Genomic DNA, 23,403 nt, shown 5'->3' with positions numbered 1-23,403 from the left:
GGGTAGGACTCCTTCCTAGCCCTAGTGCTCGAGTCCTAGCATGGCTAGGACTCCTTACCTGACCCTAACACATCCCTAGCCAGCTCTGGTCCCAGCCGAGACCAAGCCAAGCAACAACCTCCCTTAAACCGAGCCCCTCGAACACCATAACAGAAAGATGGTTCCAACTTGTGTTCTTCCGTGTGTGCAGCGTATTGGGGTGTTCTAGAACTCCTTAAATTCGTGTAAAACCATCCCATATCACTTTCTAATTACGGAAGCCCCTTAGATACATGAAATTCATAATTTTTGGATCAAAACTCATGCTTTAAAAATCACATAAGATGCATGTACGAAAATATTAAGATGTGTGGCTTGTTTTCATTCAAAACATGATTAAACAAATACTATGGTGTGATGGATGAATAAAGGGAAGAATATGACGTGCCTTTGCGTTTTTAACGCACGATTATACGTTAACGGATCGAAGAACGACGACGAGGACGATGGCTGAATATCCTTGCAAACTTTCAAAGGTTTCCCTTGAAAATTATGTGTGCCGTGAATTTGGAGTGAAGAAAGAGTTTGGGTAAACAAGGGGTGTGGGGCGTCTGATTCTGATGGTTTATGGGGTAGGTTTGAGTTTTAAATAGTTAATTAAAACACTAACAATGGCTTAGACCCTTTAGGAAAGTTAATTAGGCCCAATTAGTCACTTAGTGCTTAATTAAAATATTTTGTTTACTAAAGTTTGTGAATTTATTAGTCGGGTTGCCAAAACGTTCGTATTTTTGTTGAAAATCCAACACCGATAAAAATTACGTCCCGGCGTATAAAATCACCTCAAAACTCCTTATTTTCAAAAATAAGAAAAAATCATCAACCATATTTTAAATAATTAAAAACAATTATTTAATAAAAACATTTTCAATTTTTCAGCCCTCGGTCTCCGTTCCTCAATCGCCACTCGAATAACATTTAAAAATACATTTTAATGCAATCATGAAGAAAAATACATTTTAAACATGTCAACATGCACATCATATTTAATCCATGCAATTAAAGTATTTAATTAAAATACAAAAGAATTTAATAACTTGCATGCATGTGGTACCCATAGACCTTCAAATTTTCGGGACGTTACAGTTTAGTTTAAAAAATAAAATATGACCTTGAGATTGCACTTCTTTATCTTCAGTCGGTCGAGTTTTTAAAAAAAAAAACAGTTAATCATAATTTCATATAATATCAATGGATCAAAACTAAAAAAAAAATTATTATTTATAATTGTTCGAAGAGAATATATAATCAATTTTCCTACCACAACGTCAATTTCAATATTTACTTCAGCTCTACAAAACATAGCATAATTTATATACATATATAACAGTTAAATGACATAAACATGTAGTTTTTTTTCTCTGATCATGCACTAGTCAATTAGCGTCTCATTCCACTAATTTTTATTTTTTTTTCCAATTTTAGTCATTTTTCATCAAAATAACGACGTAACACAACATTGATGATCGTCAAATGTCTTGACATGCAAAAAAAATTTTAAAAAATATAAATTAGTTGATTAAGACCATGAATCGATAACATGATCAAAAGTAAACATTCAAGCATTCTCACAATTATAATGAGGTATATTGAACCTGTAACACGGGCAAAAATGGCTCCAAAAAGAAAACACCCGAGAGGAAAAGCTAAACTCTCTCCCGGCAGTTGGCAATCAGCGTAAACCATTTTATGATGTATAAAGAAAACAATTTTATGATGGCCAGCAAACCTTATAATACATACATACATAGATATAGGTGTGTCTGTGCGCACGTATTGAAATCGCGACCCTAATCATGAACAGAGCAGATACAGCAGGGCACCGTAGAGGCATAGAGTAACAGAGATAATCGGATACCAATATTTCGAAGAAATGTATTTAATTCTGAAAAGCACCGTTGAAGGTACAAACAAGAAGAATACATAGTAACTGTAAACTGTAGTAAAAGTCATATCCCGGTCGTTGATCATGCTATCTAAACAAATGAGATAGTGAAGAGAACAGAAAAAAAATGCCTGAATGAACCGCAAAATGCACAATAATAGCGACTATTTCCTCATCTGCGTAAAGAATTCAGAGGGAGGTCTCCCAGTGTCTGAGCCACCACCGAAACCGAATGGCACACCACCACCCTGCTGACTGCTAAAAGCTCCAAATCCACCAACTTCAAAGTTTTTCAGATCACGATCAGATGAAACAACCAAGAAAATATAATACAATCAACAAAAAATTTGAGATGAACAATTGACATACCAGATTTTAATAGCAAATTGCAATAATAATCACAATTTTCATCAAACTAGTGTCTGAGATTTTAAATTTTTCCAACCCATGAATCTAACTTTGAATTACAATTATTGTGTTAGGTAAATATTCGTGAAACATTTACTAGAAAAGGAAGCGCCAGTAGTGGCAGGAAAGGGAAACCTACCTCCAGCACTCGCGAATGGTCCTGCATTCACTGCTACAGAAGCGAATCCACCACCACCTGCTGCAAGACCTCCAAATCCACCAGATGTAAAAGCTGAAGCAAATCCACCATGTGTAGAAGCTGAAGCAAATCCACCATGTGTAGAAGCTGAAGCAAATCCACCATGTGTAGAAGCTGAAGCAGCAGCATTGCCCATGAAACCACCACCAAAACTACTGTTTCCTGTTAGACCAGATCCGAGTTGCCTAGACTGTCCAAAAGTACCAAGTACTGAACCTAGTGCTTGTTGACCAGCTCCAATTTGTGCCGGCTGCCCAAAACCACCTCCTGAAGAAATTTGACTGGGATTTCCAGAACTAAACCCACCAGAAAAGGCCAAGGCTGCTGGATGCACTGGTTCTGAAGGTTGAGCTGATTGGAAGCTAAATGTTGCAGGGCGAAACAGCCCGTTACTGGGAGCAGACATTGTAAATGAAGAGGAAATTTGGGATACTGCACCAAATGGATTTGGTTTTCCCAGGCCTGCATTAGGTATTGACCCGATTCCAAGGCCTCCAAGGCTTCCTAATGCAGCTTGAGTAGTCTGATCTGTCTCAGGGGCTTCCTCCTCCATTTCCTCCTCATCAGAAGCATCAGTGACCACATTTTTCACTCTGCCAACTGTCCCAGTACTTGATATTGCAACTGGTGGAGGAGTCTCAACAGTGTGAGGCTTTTCCGACTTAATAATTGATGTGACAATGGACGGATTAATTGATGAGCCACTAAAATCCATTTCACTTTGTGTTAGTGTTGATGATGCCGAAGGTATTAGCTTCAAACCTGATATAGATGTGGCTAAAATAGGCTGTGTAGGTGACGTCTGTATCTTATCATCCTTTTCTGTTGCTGATATCGTATTGACAATGGAAGTCTGTGCTGGCAAAATCCCCTCCGTTTTTGAGCCATACATCGCAACAGTAGAACTAGAAAATGATTTTTCAGACTCCAATTTGAAAAATGGTGAAGAAAGGGATATCGATGAATGATTGCTCAAAGATGATGACAAAGACGAATTAGCGCTTGACGGAATTGATGTCTGAGGTAGAGATACCTCCTGATTTGCATCTACACTAGCTTCTTGACTGGACATGGTCAGAGGCAATAAGGTTGGCACACTTGTTTTTGACTGAGAAGATGGAAGTGATGATGGTATATATCTTGAAGGTGATGAAGAACCAAATATTGATTGTGGTGTGGTAGTTGCTGTCACATCAAGACAAGGCTGGCTTGGTTCAGCAGATGTTTTAGCAACTAAATTTCTTTCGGAATCATTCAGAACTGAACTAAAAGCAGATGCAGGAGTAAGTGTAAATTTCAGATCCTCAGTTGTCAGCTTTGACCCAATTTTAGATCGTTCCAAACCCCAAATGGAATCAGATGGTGATGTTAGTGATGGCTCGGGTAACGATGTGGGCACGGATGGTCCTAGATGGAAGCTTTTATTGGACTGTTGGACAAGAATAGAATCACTTGCAGAAAAAGAATCATTTTTCTGGGTGAGAAGAACATCACTCCTTAATTTTTCATCGGTTGGTGGGAAATTTCCTTTGTCACTGCTGCTGGTCACTGTTGACCCCAGTAATAATGCAGAATTCTTTTTGGATTCCCTTTGTAACAACGACGTTGATTGTCTCGCATTTAACTGCTTTGTTTGTATTTCAGTAGTGCCTTGATAACCTAAAAGTACACCAATCATTTTCTAGTAAAAAAATTGATTTGCACATTATTTTACAGTTTAATTACTAAAATACCTTTGCTTCCAGAAAGGTTTAAAGAGGCTGCCGAGGTACTCAAAAGTTTTGAACCAACTTCTACTTTCTTCTGTGCTTGAGGGGTGAGATACTGTTTATCAGTATTTAATCTTGACTGACTTGCACTACCCTTCTCATAATCACCTTTTAAGAGCACCCGTTTTACAGTTGTTTTTGGAGGCTCAAAGCTAGCCCAACTCTGCATATATTTGTGAAACTTAAAGCATGCACTTGCTAAAAATAGTGATATTTAGAAAGAAAGAACGAAAAACAAGTGCTTCACATACGAAAATGCAAATTTGTTAAATGTCTAAATTTAAGCAGGCAATGGTAGAAATGTGTTGACAGAATTATCTCCTTTGTTAAATGTCTAAATTCAAGCAGGCAATGGTCGAAATGTGTTAACAGAATTATCTCCTTATCCAGTGTCGGATATTTGAATTTAAAATAAGGATAGGTTCTTTAGTTTATTAGATAACTATCTATCTATTGTTTAAATTTTAAAGTTTAAGTTTAGATTAGATTAAGTTTTTTATCCATTGATTTGTTATGTATAATAAATAAATGATGTACTCAGTTATTACGACTATGATTTGATTTCCATTAAATATACATGTTTTCTCTCATAAACCACATGGTATCAGCCGTCGGGTGTGGCCAATGATGAAGTACGGTATGGCCTATACCACCGACAGTTCATCACCGCTGGTGAGCACGACCCAAATCATGGGCGATGCTTCTCCTTTTTCCATCACGTGCCACAAGCTTACTGGCCCGAATTTATTGCCTTGGTCACAATATGTCCTCGTGTACATTTGTGGACGTGACAAGGAAGATCTCCTCAAGGGCAGTATGATACGACCTGGCTCGGGCAATGTCAATTTCAAAAATTGGAAGGTTGAAAGCAACCTAGTCATGTCTTGGTTAATTAATTCGATGACGCCTGAAATTGTCGAAAATTTTCTCCTCTACTTTACTACAAAAGACATTTGGGATGCGGTCAGAGAAACATATTCTTGCAAATATACCACGGTCGAGTTCTTCGCCATTGAATCTGCTGTGCACGATCTCCACCAAGAAGCCAGCTTCGTTGCGGACTACTTCTCTGCCCTGACTCGGCAATGGCAGAAAATTGATCTCATCGACTAATTTCAATGAGCATGCACCAAGGATGAGAAGCTCTATCGCTCAATTGTTGAAAGTAAGCGAGTATTCAAATTCCAGATGGGCTTAAATCAAGATCTTGATGATGTCCGTGGTCGGGTCCTGAGCACAAAGCCATTACCGAGCCTTTGCGCTATCTTCTCGGTGGTCAGACGGGAAGAAAATCGTCGCACGGTGATGCTGGGTTCTTTGCAGCACAGTTCCGCAGCCCCTGATGGTTCTGCCCTCACATTACAGCACCACCATCATTCCCACTTGATTCTGCGCATTCTACTACACGGGATGGACATTTTTCAACAGCCACGAAAGGAAGATTAGTTCTAGAACGACTTTGGTGCAAAAAATGCAAGAAACCTAATCACAACATTGATCCTTGCTCGAAAAATCATGGCAAGCCTATGGATTGGCCTGCGCGAGAACGTCGGGCTAATGCTACAGTCTCAGTTGCTGATCTTTCTTCCACTGAGTCAATGCCCTTCACCAACGCCTAATTGCACGTCCTCCAAAGGAAATTCCGCCAGCAAGCCCAGCTACCATCAAACACTGACATTGGATCAGGAAGTACTGTTGTCCAAGGTGATAATTCCCTTGCATTTTCTTTCTCAACGTCTTCCTTCACAATCGTGGATCGTTGATTCCGGAACGTCGGATCATATGACTGGTCAGTTGAATTTGTTTATATCATACTACCCATTTTCTGTCCCAAGATCGGTTCGGGTGGCAGATGGTTCTTGCACAAGGGTGGTACTCAGGTCGGCTCCATATGTTTATCATCTACTTCGCACTTAAATAACATTTTGTTTGTGTCTGCTCTTCATTGCAATTTATATCAGTCATCATGTTGAATCAAGATCTGAAATCAACACTACTCATCTACCTCGTGTTTCTCAGGAACTGGTCTCGGGAAGGACGATTGGCAGTGCTGATTATTGTGCGGGCCTGCGGGCCTGTACCTTCACAAGTTGAAACCCTTCTCGAAGCCTCCAACTCCTAGTATTTCCAATTCTGCTTTTCAGTCCAATATGAATAATGAACTTTCGTTGTGGCACTTTCGACTAGGACATCCGAACTTTATGTACCTTTAAAAATTGTTTCCACGATTATTTAATAATAAAAGTCAACATTTTCCTCATTGTGACATGTGTCAATTATCCAAACATGTGTGTTAACACTTTCAAACCACAATCATATACTTTATCCAAACCATTTGTTTTAATTCATAGTGATATATGGGGCCCTTAACGTGTAAAAAACATATCAGGAGCGCGTTGGTTTCTATTACTTGTGGATGATCATATGTGCATCTCGTGGGTGTTTCTCACGAAGGAAAATAGTGAGACTTCCTCGATATTTAAATCATTCCATGCCATTATCAAAACACAATTCTCAACCAATATCCAGATCCTCCGTACTGATTGGGCTAGAGATTTCTTTAACTATGTCTTAGGTGATTACCTAATAAAATAACCAAAGGGTTTGTTCATCAAAGTTCTTGCATCGACACACCTCAGCAAATTGGCGTTGCCGGACAAAAAAAAATCTCTTTAAGGTTGCTCGCTCCGTGTTCTCTCGTCATGTCCCTCATCATTACTAAGGCGAAGCCATCATCACTACCACTTACCTAACCCAATCCCCACCTACTACATCACATTACAATGCGCATTTTTGGTTGCACAACTTTCGTACGTGTTCATTCCAGTACCGGGGCAAGCTTGATCCTCGTTCTCTGAGGTGTATATTTCTTGGGTATTCCCTTAATCAGAAAGGATATAAGTGTTATTCCCATATCGCCAGAAAATTCTACTCCTCCATGGATGTCACTTTTCAGGAAGACGAGTCATTCTTTACATCTTCGTTGGTTCAAGAGGAGACCGTTAGGAACGAACCTCCGAATTCGAAGCTCATTGACATTCCAAATGAACCCCAAATTGACCTAATCCCCTCAATCATACCAGATACCCCCCGATTAATCCTGAAAATCTTATTCCACCTTTTGAACATGTTTTTTCTCGGAGAAAACCACTTCACCTTGGGAATTCTCAGGAAACATGCATAATTAGCCAACCAATAGCACTCCTTTGACGCCAGATTCTCTGAATCACACTCGAGGTACGCCAATCTCTGACACACCGAATACTGATGAAATTGATGATTTACCTATTGCATTGAGAAAGGGGATTAGAAGATGCACCTAGCATCCGATAAGTAATTTTGTCACATTTGATCATTTATTCCTTGCACGTCGTACGGTCGTCCCTTTATTGTGAATTTAGATCAAGTACAGGTACCATCAAGCATCAATGAAGCTCTCCAAAATCCACATTGGAGAACAACTGTCTTTGATGAAATCCGAGCCCTTGAAAAGACTTCACCCGGAAAACATGTTGGCTGCAAATGGCTCTTTACAGTTGAGCACAAAGCTGATGGAAGCATTGAACGGTTTAAAGCATGTCCGGCAGCAAAAAAAGCACACCAAACTTTTCCACCAGTAGACATGCTGAACACAGCCCATGTACTCCTATCCATTGCCACAAATTTAGACCAACCTCTATACTGCATGAACATACCTCTGAGATTTGAGTCAGAAGACATTGTAAACAAGGTATGTAGGTTGAAGAAATCACTCTATGGCCTAAACAATCGCCTAGGGTTTGGTTTCATTGGTTCACCAAAGTCCTGAAAGGCAATGGGTATCTACAGTGCCAATCAGACCACACTATGTTTGTTAAACACTCCAACATAGATAGAATCTTTGTTATCATTGTCTATGTTGATCATATTGTGATCACTGGAAATTATGACGAGGAAATCACTCAGATTAAGCGACTACTTTCAAAGGAATTCAAGATGAAAGACCTTGGACCCTTGAAATATTTCTTGGGAATAGAAGTGGCCAGATCAAAGTATGGAATTTTAATTTCCCAAAGTAAATATATCTTGGATCTCTTAAAAGTAACTGGGATGTTCGGGTGCAAGCATGTAGATACACCAACAGAAAGAAATGTAAGAATTGCCCAGAAGAATGACAGTCCTCCTGTCGATAAAAGAAGATATCAAAAAATTAGTAGGCAACTTGATATCTCTCTCTCATACAAGACCAGATATTGGATTTGTTGTCAGCTTCGTAAGTCAGTTCATGAACAATCCGACAGAGAAACACGTGGAGGTTGTTCTTAGGATATTCAGTACCTAAAGGAGTCCTATGGGAAGAGACTGTGTTTCCGCAGAACCACATCAAGAGATATACAAGTATACAGTGATGCAGACTGGGCAGGATCTTCGACTGATACACGATCTACGTTTGGGTATGGCTCATTTGTTTGGGGTAACCTAGTAACATGGCGTAGCAAGAATCAAACTATGGTGGCAAGAAGTAATGCAGAAGCATAATTTCGGTCATTGGCCAATGAGATTTGCGAATATGGCTCCAAAGGTTGTTGACTGAGTTGAAATTGGAAGGACATCAGACAATCGAACTAAAGTATGACAACCTACCAGCAATAAGCATTGCCAAGAATCCAATTCATCGTGATGGTACTAAGCATGTTGAGATCGATCGTCATTTTCTCAGTGAAAAAATTGAGATGGGAATCTCGAGAGTTGACTAGGTTCCTAGAAAGTCATAAGTCGTAGACGTCCAAACAAAGGGTCGATTTCAACCCACATTTGAAGACTTGGTGTTCAAGTTGGGCATGATTGACATATATCACCCAACTTGACGGAGAGTGTGAATTTAAAATAAGAAATGTTTTCGGAATCGAACCGGTCGGCTCGACCGGTTTGCCAGGGCATGATTGACATATATCACCCAACTAGACGAAGAGTGTGAATTTAAAATAAGAAATGTTTTCGGAATCGGACCGGTCGGCTCGACCGGTTTGCCAGGGAACCAGTCATGGATCCGCTCCGAAAACCCTAAAAAAACGTTTTAGTGGTCAAACCGGCCAAACTGGCTATGAACCAGAAAACCGGTTGAACCAGGTTTTAGAAGAAAAAAAAAATTAAAAATTAATTTTTAAAATCTGAAATTTATACACACACACACACACATAGGTTAAGTTTTTTATCCATCGATTTGTAATGTATAAATAAGTGATTTACTCGGTTATTATGAATATGATTTGATTTCAATTCAATATGCATGTTCTCTCTCATAAACCACATCCAGTATTCTATTTCTTCCATACATTATTCAAGCGCAAGAATCTGTTAATCTAAGACGAGATCAAGTGAAGCTGTTGAAAGGATTTATGAGCACACCAATACATCAAACTCATGGGTATTTCATGCATTTGGGCAAGCATAGTACAGTGCTCAAGTTTTATTTGCAAGGGTGAAAAAATGCACATCCTACTCGTTCAACCATTTGATTAATACATGTACTTAAGCAGGGAAGATATTAGATCCACAAACCAATTATAATACATATAAATTTCACCATATAAGATAAGTACTCCTTCAAAAAATCCAAAGAATGGCCACTAAACACTACAAAACCACAAAAATTTCCCACATTTCCCAGAGTAACACAGGTTTGTACCTAAGACTTTTGATGGGGAGAAAGTGATGAAGTATGCAAAGACACATACGTCGTTACAATTGTTTTATTAAAAATATTATCCTAAAAAAATAATTATTCACAACAGGTACACTAGAAATTGAACGAATATGACGTGTTAGAAACAAAGAAAAATGAAACAGATGGGCGACTATAATAAAATATATATAATGTACTGGCGCTTATGAGTGATGGCCAACTCATTAAGATTAAAAAACCAAGAGAGAAGAAAGCAAATAAAAATACCCGATCCAGTGAATATTGATGCCGCCGTGCAGTTTCTGGTTCATAACACTGGGGACTAGCTTGGTTTCTTACAGACTGTGTTATAGAAGCAATTGAACCTGAAACGGTGAACTGTTCTCGGTGGGACTGAGTATAAAAGGCCCTGTTCCCATCTGGAGATTTGCAATAGTCGGTGTTATAGGAGAGGCCAACAGACTCGAAGAGCTTTTTCTTAACATCGTTTTCCTTTCCACTCGATTCAATACTCAGAACAGCCATCTGTTCTGATAGACATCCCGAAAGATGCTCGGCAGCTGCTAATTGTGCATTCACTGTGTGGCGCAAACTTTGCACGGACTGAATTTGCCTGCAAGGAAACACTTAAATATGTTTCGAAATGAAGCCTTCAGTCATGTAAATAACATACGTCACTAATAACTAACGAAGTGCTAGGTTGCAAATTTTAGGAGTTGCATACAATTTCCGTAACAATTTTTAACAAAGGAAAGAATTTAATTCGGATGGATAAAACACAAAGAAGGAAATTACTAAGACGACCCTTTAGGTGAGGTCTTCTGTCTTCATATGGGAAATTACTATAATTCACATAAATTATAAAATGTTTAACTGTTGTCCTGAAATGATATTTGTAATCACTACTTAATTTCAAAAGCAGAAGGGTCTGCACTCATATACTCTCCTCATGAGCTTAAAAGTGATTTATGATGTTCACAAAGTCATCAAGGTGATGGTTACTTAAATGTAGAATGTAGCCTGCTATCACTTCATGGTTTATTAATCAAATAAAAAGACATTATTTCACCAATCAGTTAGCAGCGAATGACGTACAACAGATGCTTAAGACAAAGACATGATATGCAATACCTTGAATGCCCATACCCACTCTCTGAAGCTCTCGAATTTCTTAGCAGTGCTCCATTTCCACCAAACTTATTGAACTCCAAAGAATTAAAATGCCTTTCTAGTTCAATCAGCTGATTTATCAACTCCTGAATTTTTTGGGTTAACGTGGTGTTACAGTGTAAGCTTTAATAAATAAAATAAGGAAAACAAACAGTAATGAAGATGGTAAACAGGTATACACCTGGTTTAGATCTAAAACATGTCTTCGCTTCAGTTCCAGTTCAGAACTCAGGTTTTGACGATTCCAAAGCTCCCAATATCTGCTATCTGCATCTTGCTTGAAGATCCCTTCCAAATATACTTTCCTTACCAAAACTGAAACGATGCCACAAAATTCAGCACTTCTAGACAAGATAACAACCAATATTACATGTTCAAGGAAAAAAGAAAGATAAAATTTTAATAGCATTAGATACTATATAACAGTGTGTTTTAACGACTTTACTGCCTGTATTTACTACAAAGATATCAAAACACAGAACACCAAGATATGGTAAGCATGACTTCAAATATCAGAAAAATCTATGACATGGTACAGTTACACCAATGAGGAGCCCTTATGGCCTCATCACATATCCTGCTCTCTGAGTGCATCCTCTCCATTTCCTTCACCTACATGAACATATTAGACCTTAAAAACAAAAGTACCCAACAGTAACTGGAATTTTAACCAGAACAGAAACACCAATTTAGGATCCTAAATTTCTACTAATGGTGAGTCAATCTAGTTCAGTACTTCCACGTTTGACACCATCACCACCCAAGAAGCTGCACCACAATAAATAAATTGAAAAGGAAAATAAATAAGATGGAAGATGGTTAATCAAATCTCTGGAGCTGATGATCTAAATTATATCAACCCGATTCACCATGCACAAGACTATAAGTAACAAGATGCTTTTCTGTTTTTTACAAAAACAAATCTAACTCAACAGTTTGAAGCCATCTAGATGGATCATTTCTCTGCTTTAATATTTTCTAAATGAAATGGTCATCCTAGTTGAAACCTTAATCCTATTTCCACAAATAATAGTGTTCAACTAGCTAGGCCTAGAAGGGGTTCACCATTCACTCCCCTTCCCTTTCCTTTTCTCCAGTCACATAGCTAGGCCTAGAAGGGGTTCACCATTCACTCCCCTTCCCTTTCCTTTTCTCTAGTCACATTCTTGCTTCTGAGTTTCCCCTCATTACCAACACATAAAGATGATGAAATCATAAACAATATTTTGTTTAGACAAAGCCACTATTCAGAAATATTTATATGGCATCAAGGTACCAGCAAAAAATAGGAACAGACCTTGTGCTGTTTTATCAAGTAGAAGTTGAACTTCCCTTGATTTGTCATCCATTAATCCCTACATTATCAAGAAATATAATATTACAAAATTTGTATAGTATTTAATCCGACAAAACAAAGTTAGTATCAGTAAACCAATTCAATTGGCTGATATCATTATGTTGTTCATTGACCACTATATAATACACCAGAAGCCAATATATTTCCCCCACTGACAAGATAAGAGAGCAGAGTAAAATGTTTTTGTTAACGTCACATAATGGAAAAACTACATCTCAGAAAACTGTACTCGGATAGGAGCTAACTGCTTCTTGGATGTTCAGAAGGTAAGAATAATAAACTGATAGTTTGTAAAGTGCCAACTGCATGAATGACCCTTTTGCTTCAAGCATTTAGAATCAAAGGTGATTGAGTTCAACTTTTCTAAAAAATAAAGAATCAAGAAATTATTTTGTTTGAACCAAGAGTACATAATACTTCTACTTATAATGCTTAGTTGTCGATGGGATGAATCAAAGAATTGCTGATTGATCTTTATTTGTAACAAAGAAAATGAAGATTTGATTACATGAAAGTAGAACTAACCCTCCACGTTCGGCATCTGTTGGAAAGAGCCCACATGGTGTCCTCCAATTCTCTAACCATTTTTTTTTGAGAGTTTATAGATGCATCAGTGAAACCACCTTTTCCTTCAATACCTTGAAGAAGGATATCCAATTTTTTGGCCATTCCTTCAACCTGAAGAATACAATAACTTGTGAAACTCATATCACACAAACTTAATAATATTTTCACAAACTAAAAAAAGCATGTAACTCTAACCACGTCTTTCATCGAAATGACAATAGTGAATGTTAAGCCCCATAGCATTTAAGTAAATGTAACCAAAATACCAAAAGCTGATGAAACAACCAACAGAACAGACTAATCGTAAAAAGCCTTGATGAGTGGGGATGTGACGAGGCAGATTGTGCTAGAAACAGAAAAATGAAAATAAAAAATAAAAGGAGAGAAGTATGGTGAAAATCTCCATCGTGATGAATACATTACATTTCCAAACTGCTGTTTTGATGCATTTTGCATGGAGTTTGGCAACCCAGTAACAAACGGAGATGGAAAAGTGTCCTTATGGTTCTCAGATTTAGGAGATTTTCCAGGAACAACGGCCTCAGCCAAAGGTGCTTGTGACACGGTATATGTTGGTAGTGAGTGTATGTTTCCAAATCTGTTTGATGCTCTCAGTCCAAAAGCAGTGAATTCCGCAGAAGGTTCAGCTTTTTTACTTATATCTGAAGATTCTCGAAGTACAGCTCCAGCAGATTGTGAAGAGCATTTATCAGAATCATCAACTTCATTAAAAGGGGCAGAGTTAAACCTCCCAGCAGAAGTTTTTGGAGTATTGATTCTACCATTTGACCAGGTTAGAGACTGAATGGAAAAATTTCCCACAGCTTTTTTTGCAGATGATTTGGCATCCTCTGTTGATAGAGTTTCTACATTGCTATCCTGGTTTGATATTTCCGACTGAAGTCTTGTTGGCTCAGCCAGTTTCAATGTATGTGAGTTTACAGCAGATTTCAGTTCAATGTTCTCATTGACAGAAGCCTCGGCATCTGCTTTTACCTTTTCATTTTGGCCCAGCTTAGGAAAATCAGATTTCGAAGAGATTTGCTCCCCACTCATCTCTTCACTTCCGAAAGAAATCTGAGCCAACTCATGCTTCAATGATACATGTGAAGTACTGTCCTCTTCAGAAGTAGCACCATTGGGTGATGACAAAGCATCTGCAGCGCTAGAGGAACATAGTAAGATTTTTACATGTAGCTTCCCAAGAGCGCCACTAGGAAAAGCTACCAAAAAGACGTAAACCACAGGCATAAAATTACCTAGCAAAGTGGAAAACTGAAATCTTTCCGTCGATGGTTAGGCATATAACAACACAAGAAGGTGAAACTTCTGTATCTTCATCCCCCAGTGTGAGTTTGGCATTCTCATCCTGGGAAACCTTGTCAACAGCGATTCCTAAAATCACATTTTCTTCACCATCACCTAAGACAAAACAGTTAAGAAATTATCATCTAAAAGCACACCAGTTGAAAAAGAGATGCATCTGAGATCGGTTTTATTTTGAGTCCGGAAATATTGGTACTTTACAGCTTGATAGTACATATCCATATGGTTTCTCGTACGTTTTTTAATCTGTTAAACATAGCTTCCTTTTGATACCACTTCCCCACACGACAACACCATTTCTAAGTGAAAAATAATAAACTTGACTGACCCTCAAATAATCATGATAAGTTTCATCGATTTTCATGGAATAAAAATAACCATGCATAAATTACTCTCATTCAAATGAAAAGAGAATGGCAAAGTTTCATAATTCCAGAATATTAGAGACATGCAAATGAAACCACAAACAACCGTGTTAATGCACATCGATAAAATGTTTATCCATAAAATCTTTCTTTTTTTCGTTTCAAATTTCAGCACCTTGAGAATCAATATACAGAATCCAAGCATCGTTAAGAATTTCAATAACTGCAGCTTCATTCTTCCCGCCGTCCAGTGACCAACAAAGCAATCCAACTTGTCGGGATAGATTCCTATTAGCAATAAATGCAAGGCCGCTGAAACCAAAAGAAAGCAGCAGCTACAACATTGATATATGTAGTCTTCAAAAGCATAAAATGTTTAACTAAAGAAGCATAAAATGTTTAACTAAAGAGCACATTGGATCATTTAAACGGTTACTGCATATATATGTGATGTGAATTTCTGAAGGTTCATTTATGTGGACATCATAGCACCACATTTTCATCTTTTTCTCCCAAAAAGTTTCATCCATACTTTGTCGGCAATAACCATAACTTAGAGAGATATAAACTTTATTGAGCTAGGAAAGATGCACAACCTCAATAATATGAAAACTCATAATTGTTCTAAGTAGCAAAATCAGATATAGCACACTGTGATGAGAGAGAGCAAATGCATACTCAGCCAAAATTTCTATATTCTGGTCCAAGATCAGAAACTTTTTCCAACCAGATTCCAAAGGTACCTTTTGTTAAAATAGGCCGATCTAGAAATCAAGCACAACTTTGGAACCAGACCAGCAGGTGAAGTTGACAGATTTGAGATAAATTTGGCAGACCGATTAGATCGAAATTTCGAGAACCAAAGGGAGATAGGGTGGAAAGGAACAAAGAACCCAGAACAAGAATTAACGAGAAAACTGAATGCTACTGTTGGATCATGACAATTGACAACAATGAATAGAAGTCCTATTCAGAAGTGATTAGTTCAATGTCAACCTTCCAAGACAAAAAAAGAACCGTGGACATCTCAAAACAAAATATGGGGCAATACTTTCTCGTTACAACTATTTTTTTATGCTCCATTGATATGCATTAAATTGAGCCAATTGATTGACATCTCTAAAGGTTTGGTCAAAACACCCCTATTTGTTTTAATATCAAGCTATCCATCTTAATAAAAAAAAGTAAAAAAACCCTAAGGTCGGGTGAAATAACAGAAAAGTTTGTAATTTTGAAAACATTGGGATAGCCCTGTGTTTAGGCTTAACACCAATTATATACAACACAAAAGGGCCGTCACAAAACATATTTGTTTTCTAAATATTATAGCAAATTTATCTTATGACGAAATTTATTCGATTCACAGGTGAACAAACTCATTACATATGATAGCAAAATATTAGTATGACTGAAATATCAAAAGCTCTGTAAAGCAAGTAACTAGTTCACGTACTAAAGATCTAGATAACTGAGAAACAGGTGTGGTCCATTTCGGGCGAGCACAACATTTGAACAAAAATCCAAGAAAACATTGTTGAAGGATAACACAATTGCCTTCGAACCTGCCTGAAAGGAAAAAACAAACAAAGAACAATCAAATCAACTAATTAGCAAGAAATATGGTAACTCTGGCACAAATGTTATTATCAATTAAATTATTACATATAATCGAGCTACTTCGGAAAAATACAAAGTACTTTGGAACATTTAACAAAAAGAAAATCATTGTCCTTTCAAAGCTTGTTGGCAGAGCTTATAAGCCAAATACACATTTCATTAGATAATTTATGAACTTGTAAGATATGTATGAGTGTTGTTAAAAAAATGGAAAAATGTTATAATGTTCCAAAATAATCTATTAACCGTTATGTGCCCATACCATAACTCAAAACCTAATGCTTTCCTGAATTTGATTAATAGGGTTCCTTCTTCCTCTAGCAAATTAACCATGTCTCTCAAAATATAAATATGAGCATGATCAATTCTACGGCTGACCCCAGTGATTTTGAGGAAATTGAAATCAATCACATAAAGAAATTTGTAACCAAAACTAATTTGGCTTGGGATTATGACCTGGAAAGGCCACAACTGTGGATCCATCATTTCTACCAATCTGAAAAGAAATGGGCATAGACTATTGCTTGAAAACTTGTAACATGCAAAAAAGAACAAGAAAGTGGGCCATGACAGAGACTGATGTAAGTCAAGATGCATAAAGGAAAATGTTAAACTATTCGATTGTAATAGGTAATTTCATTTGAAAGATAGGAAACAACCGCACTTCTACATCAATTACCAATAACTGCTTCGGTGCAATAACAACTACAATCATCAGAAGCAATGAAGAGTCGGAAGATCTATGACTAGTTCATTAAGAATTCATTAGGCTTCAAGGTGAATTGAAAAATGGTGTAGAAGCAATTGAATATCAGTAGTAGCATAGAAGGTTTTCAAATATAATCTGAATATACGGAATTAAATTACTAACGTCGGTGATTCTTCCCTCCTTGCTTGTGATGACTTGGACTATGTAATTTTGCTCCTCTCCGTCATCATTTAACTCAAAGCATCCAACAGCTATACAGTCTGGACGAATCCATCGCACAGAGTCCACTAACCCACAAATTCGAGAATTAGAAAAAATTATTGTCAAAAAAGAAACATTAAAAAAGGACAGATCCAAGTTGAGAGAGATCAGTCTTTTAAAGCTTTTTTTAGTAAAGTTTATCTTTGATAGAAAAGAAGAACACTCTTTTGGAGCGGGGAGGGGGAAGGGTTTCCTTTTTTTATATAATCCATAATCCTGCATAGAAAAGTATATCAGCCCAAGTCCTGAGATTCCAGCATAGTTCAAAAAACTCACGCATATAAATGGAAAGAAACTTGTAAAAACAGGATGGAAGAATACATTAAGACTTCAAGCTAGGTTTCAACTTTACAGCCTATAGATCCGTACAATTATAACAGAAGCCAACAAACACAAGTGAGCAATTGACCATTCAATTATTCACATTTCTAGTGCAAACAGAAATAACTCCATAATCTATAACACTATCAGGCATAACCAACAGAAGCCAGAAATATGCCGTCCAGGGAGAGAAAACTAAATCACCTTTACACTGCAAAACAAACTAACTTATTTTTTGAAAGGTAAAACTTGTACTTCGACTCGTTGTTTTTGGAACATGAACTTGTAGAATGTACATAACTCGGGAAGAAAACAATCAAATGCCAAGGCAAAACGTCAAATATACTTATTTGACAAGGCTAATGCATGAGTTGTATTCCTAATCCACAGAACAAACAGATGGAAAGATTTGACACATATTTTACTTTATTCCTAGTCTCCATGTCGATTATCTTATACCAGATCTTGCTTACTACAGACATACTTAAAAGCCCAACAACATCACTATATTGAAGTCTTACAAGATAGCCAACAATGAATCCTTTTGATTGATTAATAAATAATAGCAGCTTCAATGAATCCTATCTGCCGAAAAACCTAAAGAGCAAGAAAAAATTTGTGATGACATTATCTTTCAGATTTTACACCGAAAAATTATACTGTCTAGCTCTTTCTCCCTGCATGGTGGTTACTTTAAGCAGTCTGTGCCCTGCACTCAACATACTCTTGTGACAGCAACGAGAACAACAACCAACATCCATCGACTTGGGCAAATAAACATATTTTAGGTCGCCAAAATTAAGCATGTTGGAGCAAACGACAAAACCCTCTACTTTAGCAAACCTTTAAGCTAACAATAGCATAGCCTTTCAACTTAGTTGCTAAATATATCAATGCCATATCTAAAATTTCAGGCAAAGCAATGTCAACAGACTGCAAGAAACTTCGACAATCTGATTAGAGGGAAAATTCAAGGGATCTGGTCGCAAGTTTATTAAAATTCACAACTCTAAGACTGTAATTTTGACTACAAAGAACAGTTTCCGAAACAAAGATCCAGGAGAGGATGCTAAATGAATAATAAATATATTTGAAGTGGAAAATCTTCAGAACATTGGCAATGGCAACCAACAACTTATCAACGACTATCTATTACTGGAGAAGGAGAAATACCTTTTATGACCTGATTAACATCAGAATCGTTATCACCTATCACCGACCGAAAAGGTAGTGAAAAGCTAAATTTTTCCTTCAATTGTGATGACAAAATGCTGATATTATTCTTCCTTGCCACAGCAACAAAATTGCCGTTAACACTCCAATCAACTATAACCAAAAAGATCAGTAAGTAATAGAATATGATACTGAACCAAATATGTGCTAAGGTTTTTTCTACACACAAGAAGTTCAATAGGTTCTATGACTACACGATGATAATAGAAATAGACTCATTGTTCTCAGTGGAAGAAAATTAATATCAAAATTCAAGCAAAACCAAGATATTTTCCAGGATTGCATGAACAAAAGCTTTTTAGTATCATAAACTCTCTCTTCAGTGGTACGACAAATAATCTAGAGAGGAGATATTAGGAAGTACAAGAGTCCTGAAGATGATTCAGTAAAGTCGAACCACGACTTCAACTTCACGAAACTCACCGTGTATAATAAACACATCAACTTAAAGAAGACAAATAAATACAGAATAGAAAGTATACCAGAATCAACATTTTCCATCACGTGGCTAAGGGGCCCATGGCCAGATCCATAGAATAAATCTCCACGAGCTGAAAGAATTACATACACCTTTGCAACATTTCTCGCCCATCTCAAATCCTTAATGCATATGGAATCATCAAGTTGAACTGAAAAGGAAGGCTTTTGCTCCTGTCTCAATGGGCATATTTATCACATGAAAGTTCAGGGAATCGAAGATTTCCCATAAGGGAAAAACACACAAGAGAACACTGTTTAACGTATAGTTGATTGGACAGGAACCCATGGCATAAATAAAATTGAGGACATCTTAGGTTTCATGTGTCGAAACAAATATGGCGCGATCATAGGACTTACATTTGTAGATTTTATTACTGTGACTGAAATAAAGAGGCAGGTTCTTATACATTCCACTTGGGATGTTCCCACATTAATCAGTTACAACTTACATGTAAGGCAAGGAGGGGAGGTTGAACTTACCACTAAATAGCATGTTTAAATTGATTACAATAACTAAATATAAACATAATTTAGGGAGAGGAGAAATGCATTCTCAACAAATACGATAAGCAAAAAATTTACATTGATACCTTAAGAGGTACAAAAACCCATTCTCTTAACATTCCCTCAAGTTCGAGTAGGGAAGAACATTCTACAATCTTAGACCGATGAAAACAAAATCAAGACAAAGACCGAACAAAACAATTCAACAACAGGAAAATGAAACCAAAATAAACATAATTACGAAGATGACATCATTTGTATTTCGTACCAATAGTTTGATGGTGTCATCCAACTTTTTCAAAATACAGTCTAAATTTGATAACAAAATCATGAAATCAAACTGCAACAAGCAAAGATGTCACCAATAGAGAGGAGGAGGAACAGTCTCTACTATCTTGTTTTGAAGAAACCAAGCCAAGGAACCTAGAAAATCGAATGATAGACTGGTTGGTTCCAAATAACTCAAGTACCTTCTCTAATGACTTTTCCCATACCACCCAACCATTTCTCTTCACAAACTCATCAATGGTAAATAAATTTTTCCTTTCTATCAAGCTTTTAAGTATTTACAAGATTTTTTTTGCATACTAAATTAACACTCAGGATGTACTACCACAAAGGACAAAAAAGTAACATGAAGTTGTTCCTCAAATTGGTGTGAACCCTTTAAAGATCACTATAAATCTCCAGAGCACCTTCTTATCTCATAAAGTTTCACATGACAAAGTTTTGAGGGATTGTGGTCTTATATCAATGGACTTGACCTAGAAAAGTAATCAACTATGGCATATAGATACATACATGCGTGCATGTATGTTTGGAAAGGAAAAATGCAAAAAACTTATGGGAGTGTGCTATCTATCAAGCACCCGTACAATTTGCAAAAAGGGTAAACGAATCTTTGAAGGAGAACACGGATGCAGTACAGGCACAATTGGGAAAAAAATTGTTAGTTGGATGGAAACCATATTAGCTTAAGACGAAGTTCAATGCATCACATGTATTAAGCAAGCGTTGAATGCTCAAAACATGCATTCGATTAAAATTCGTAGATATCATTTCTTATTGGAAAAACACAACAAAGAGTGTAGACCTGTAGAGGCCAACTACACCACAGGGGATAAGCTACTGAGCTTACCACACAAAACCTAGTAACAATTACTTAATTAAGAATGAGCCCAGACCACCAGCATTTCTACCAAAGCCAACGACCAAGTGTAGAGAATTGAGACCACAACGAAATTGTGGTGTACTGGTATAAGATACTATTGAAGATTTTTAAGTTTAAGGAGTCCAGGTGGTGGCTCAGGTCTTTCAGCAGCATTTTCTTGCATCAAAAATTTTTACAAGTTGCATTGAGTAGGTCTCTATAAGACAGCTGTGGCCTTAAGAAGAAAGCACAATTCAGTACACTTCAAAAACACGGACCCATGTCAACCCAACGCAAAACCAACAATTAATACAACACTAACCCGCTGCTCATGCCGAACCCAAAGCCACCAAACAACAATGACGACCAAACTAGATCTTTAAGCAAGCTAGAAATCAAACGTGGAGCCATGGGAAAAACACATTTCACTTGCTTTAAATGGATTTTAGCTCAGACTACACAATAGCTCTGAAGTTTTCAATGCACCAATCCAAATTAAACATAAAGTACTGTATTATTGTTTTAAAGTAATTTTACCAAAAACTACTAAATAATGTTTCAACAAAAATATATTATTTAAAAAAATGCTAACACACGCACTATTGTCTGCTTTCTTAACTTGTTTATAGAATTAAAGTGAACTTTCAATACTTCTTATCAAAATAGTAACAGATTTATACCAACTGAAAAACCCTACCTTATGGAGCAAAGCACTGACGGCAAAAAAGTGGGCATTGCTGCCCTCCGTTGCGGCGAGCATGGAGTCATCAGGTGAAAGCGCCAGCATGGTCACGTTTTGGACAGGAACATCCACGAGGCATAACTCCTGCAACGATTTTGCAGTTTGGTTGTCTTTAATCTGCTCGGCGGACGCAATAACGTCCCTGGTCCTCGTTACATAAAACCCTGAACTCCAAAATGCCAAAAAAAAATTGCAATGGATATAGGATTAGAAAGTGAACGCCTTTATGCGTCATGTCATATGCGCGTCAAAGTGACACCGAGAGAGAAGTTACCGCACGGATGCGCGACAAACAGGAGGCGAAACTTTTCGGAGACGACCAAGGGTTGGGTGGGAAGGCTTTCGGGGTCGAATTTGAAGGTGCTGCTGCTTATGGGAACGGGTTCTCCAATTTTGGAGAAACGATAATTTCTGGAACCAACTTCCTCTCCTTCAATTTCTTCGTCCAATTGGATCAGAGGAGCACCATCAGTTGGAGGAGGAGTCGCCATTGATTCTCTGTAGTGAAAACCGAAAAGCTCAAAAGAACAGCTGCTCGCATGTACCTATTAATTCATAACTTCTATTTCAATTATTAAAAAAAAACTCTTTGAAAATAAATAAATAACAATAATAATAATAATAACTTATACACCAAAAAAATAAAATATAATACGGATCAATTTTATAAGACATATTTAGCAATCAATATTGTGAGATGGTTTTTCACTTAATTTTATTTACGAAAAATATTATTTTTTATATTAAACATTAAACATAAACGTGTTGACCCGTCTCATGGAAAACGACTTATCTTGCAAAAATTGTGAACATTATAAGATAAAAATTGGGTTTTCCAACATGATAGTTAATACTTCAACATTAATTTGAATCATGCATTTAGATTATCTCATTCCATCAACTTAACTATGTAATTTGACAATAATAGAGTATCATCGTTGAAAACTTAGATAGTAACTATGTAATAATAAGGTACAATTATAGAATAATTAGGTATTAAATAACAAAAATTGAGTATTATATTTAGTTAATGGTTAATTCTATGTGATTGGAATCATATTTCAAATACTCTTCAAATGTTTTTAAGTATAATATAACTTAAATTGAGTACCATATACTTAAGTTTAGGATCACAACATGATAATCGGTTGTTTTAACTTTGATTTGAGTTGATTATATTATCAATTTTGACTTGTGTTGATTATCAATTGAGTGATTTTCAATTAAGTATTATGTAACTGAAATTTGGTGTCATATACTATGAGTAATTGATTAAGAGTAGGTCTCTTGTGAGACGGTCTCACGAATCTTTATATGTGAGACGGTTCAACCCTACCGATATTCACAATAAAAAGTAATAATTTTTCATGGATGACACAAATAAGATATATGTCTCACAAAATACGACCCGTGAGACCGCCCCGTATCACACAAGTTTTTGTCATTGATTAATTCAACTTTGACTGAGATTGATCAATTTTCAAACAAAAGATCAATGAATTTTGAACAATTCGATAACAATTATATAAAGTCATTTTTATTCAAATTCAATCAAGACACGAAGTTTGAAACCTCGAGGAGATCATCGCGTGTCCACTAATATACTCCACTCAATATAAATCATTGTTTTCATATG

At 36.9% G+C, this 23,403-nt stretch overlaps 1 protein-coding gene across 1 annotated transcript; it reads right to left on the bottom strand.

Annotated features, from left to right (window-relative positions):
* Window positions 1-1,900: 1,900 nt before the first annotated feature.
* Window positions 1,901-22,315, bottom strand: LOC142551314 (nuclear pore complex protein NUP214). Its single transcript, XM_075660484.1, has 17 exons — window positions 22,042-22,315; window positions 21,723-21,931; window positions 19,374-19,542; window positions 18,832-18,984; window positions 17,239-17,363; window positions 16,204-16,316; window positions 14,926-15,062; window positions 14,319-14,481; window positions 13,483-14,224; window positions 13,018-13,170; window positions 12,433-12,490; window positions 11,317-11,450; window positions 11,097-11,221; window positions 10,233-10,578; window positions 4,265-4,463; window positions 2,472-4,190; window positions 1,901-2,204 (listed from the first exon to the last, which is right to left on the bottom strand). The coding sequence occupies exons 1-17, from the start codon at window positions 22,256-22,258 to the stop codon at window positions 2,089-2,091; spliced, it is 4,878 nt and encodes a 1,625-aa protein (XP_075516599.1). The 5' UTR covers window positions 22,259-22,315; the 3' UTR covers window positions 1,901-2,088.
* Between the last annotated feature and the right edge of the window lie 1,088 nt (window positions 22,316-23,403).

This window comes from Primulina tabacum, chromosome 7, assembly GCF_025594145.1.
Source record: "Primulina tabacum isolate GXHZ01 chromosome 7, ASM2559414v2, whole genome shotgun sequence".
NCBI lineage: Eukaryota > Viridiplantae > Streptophyta > Magnoliopsida > Lamiales > Gesneriaceae > Primulina > Primulina tabacum.
Note: the sequence above shows the minus strand (reverse complement) of the source record. Positions and strands in the feature narration are given on the sequence as shown.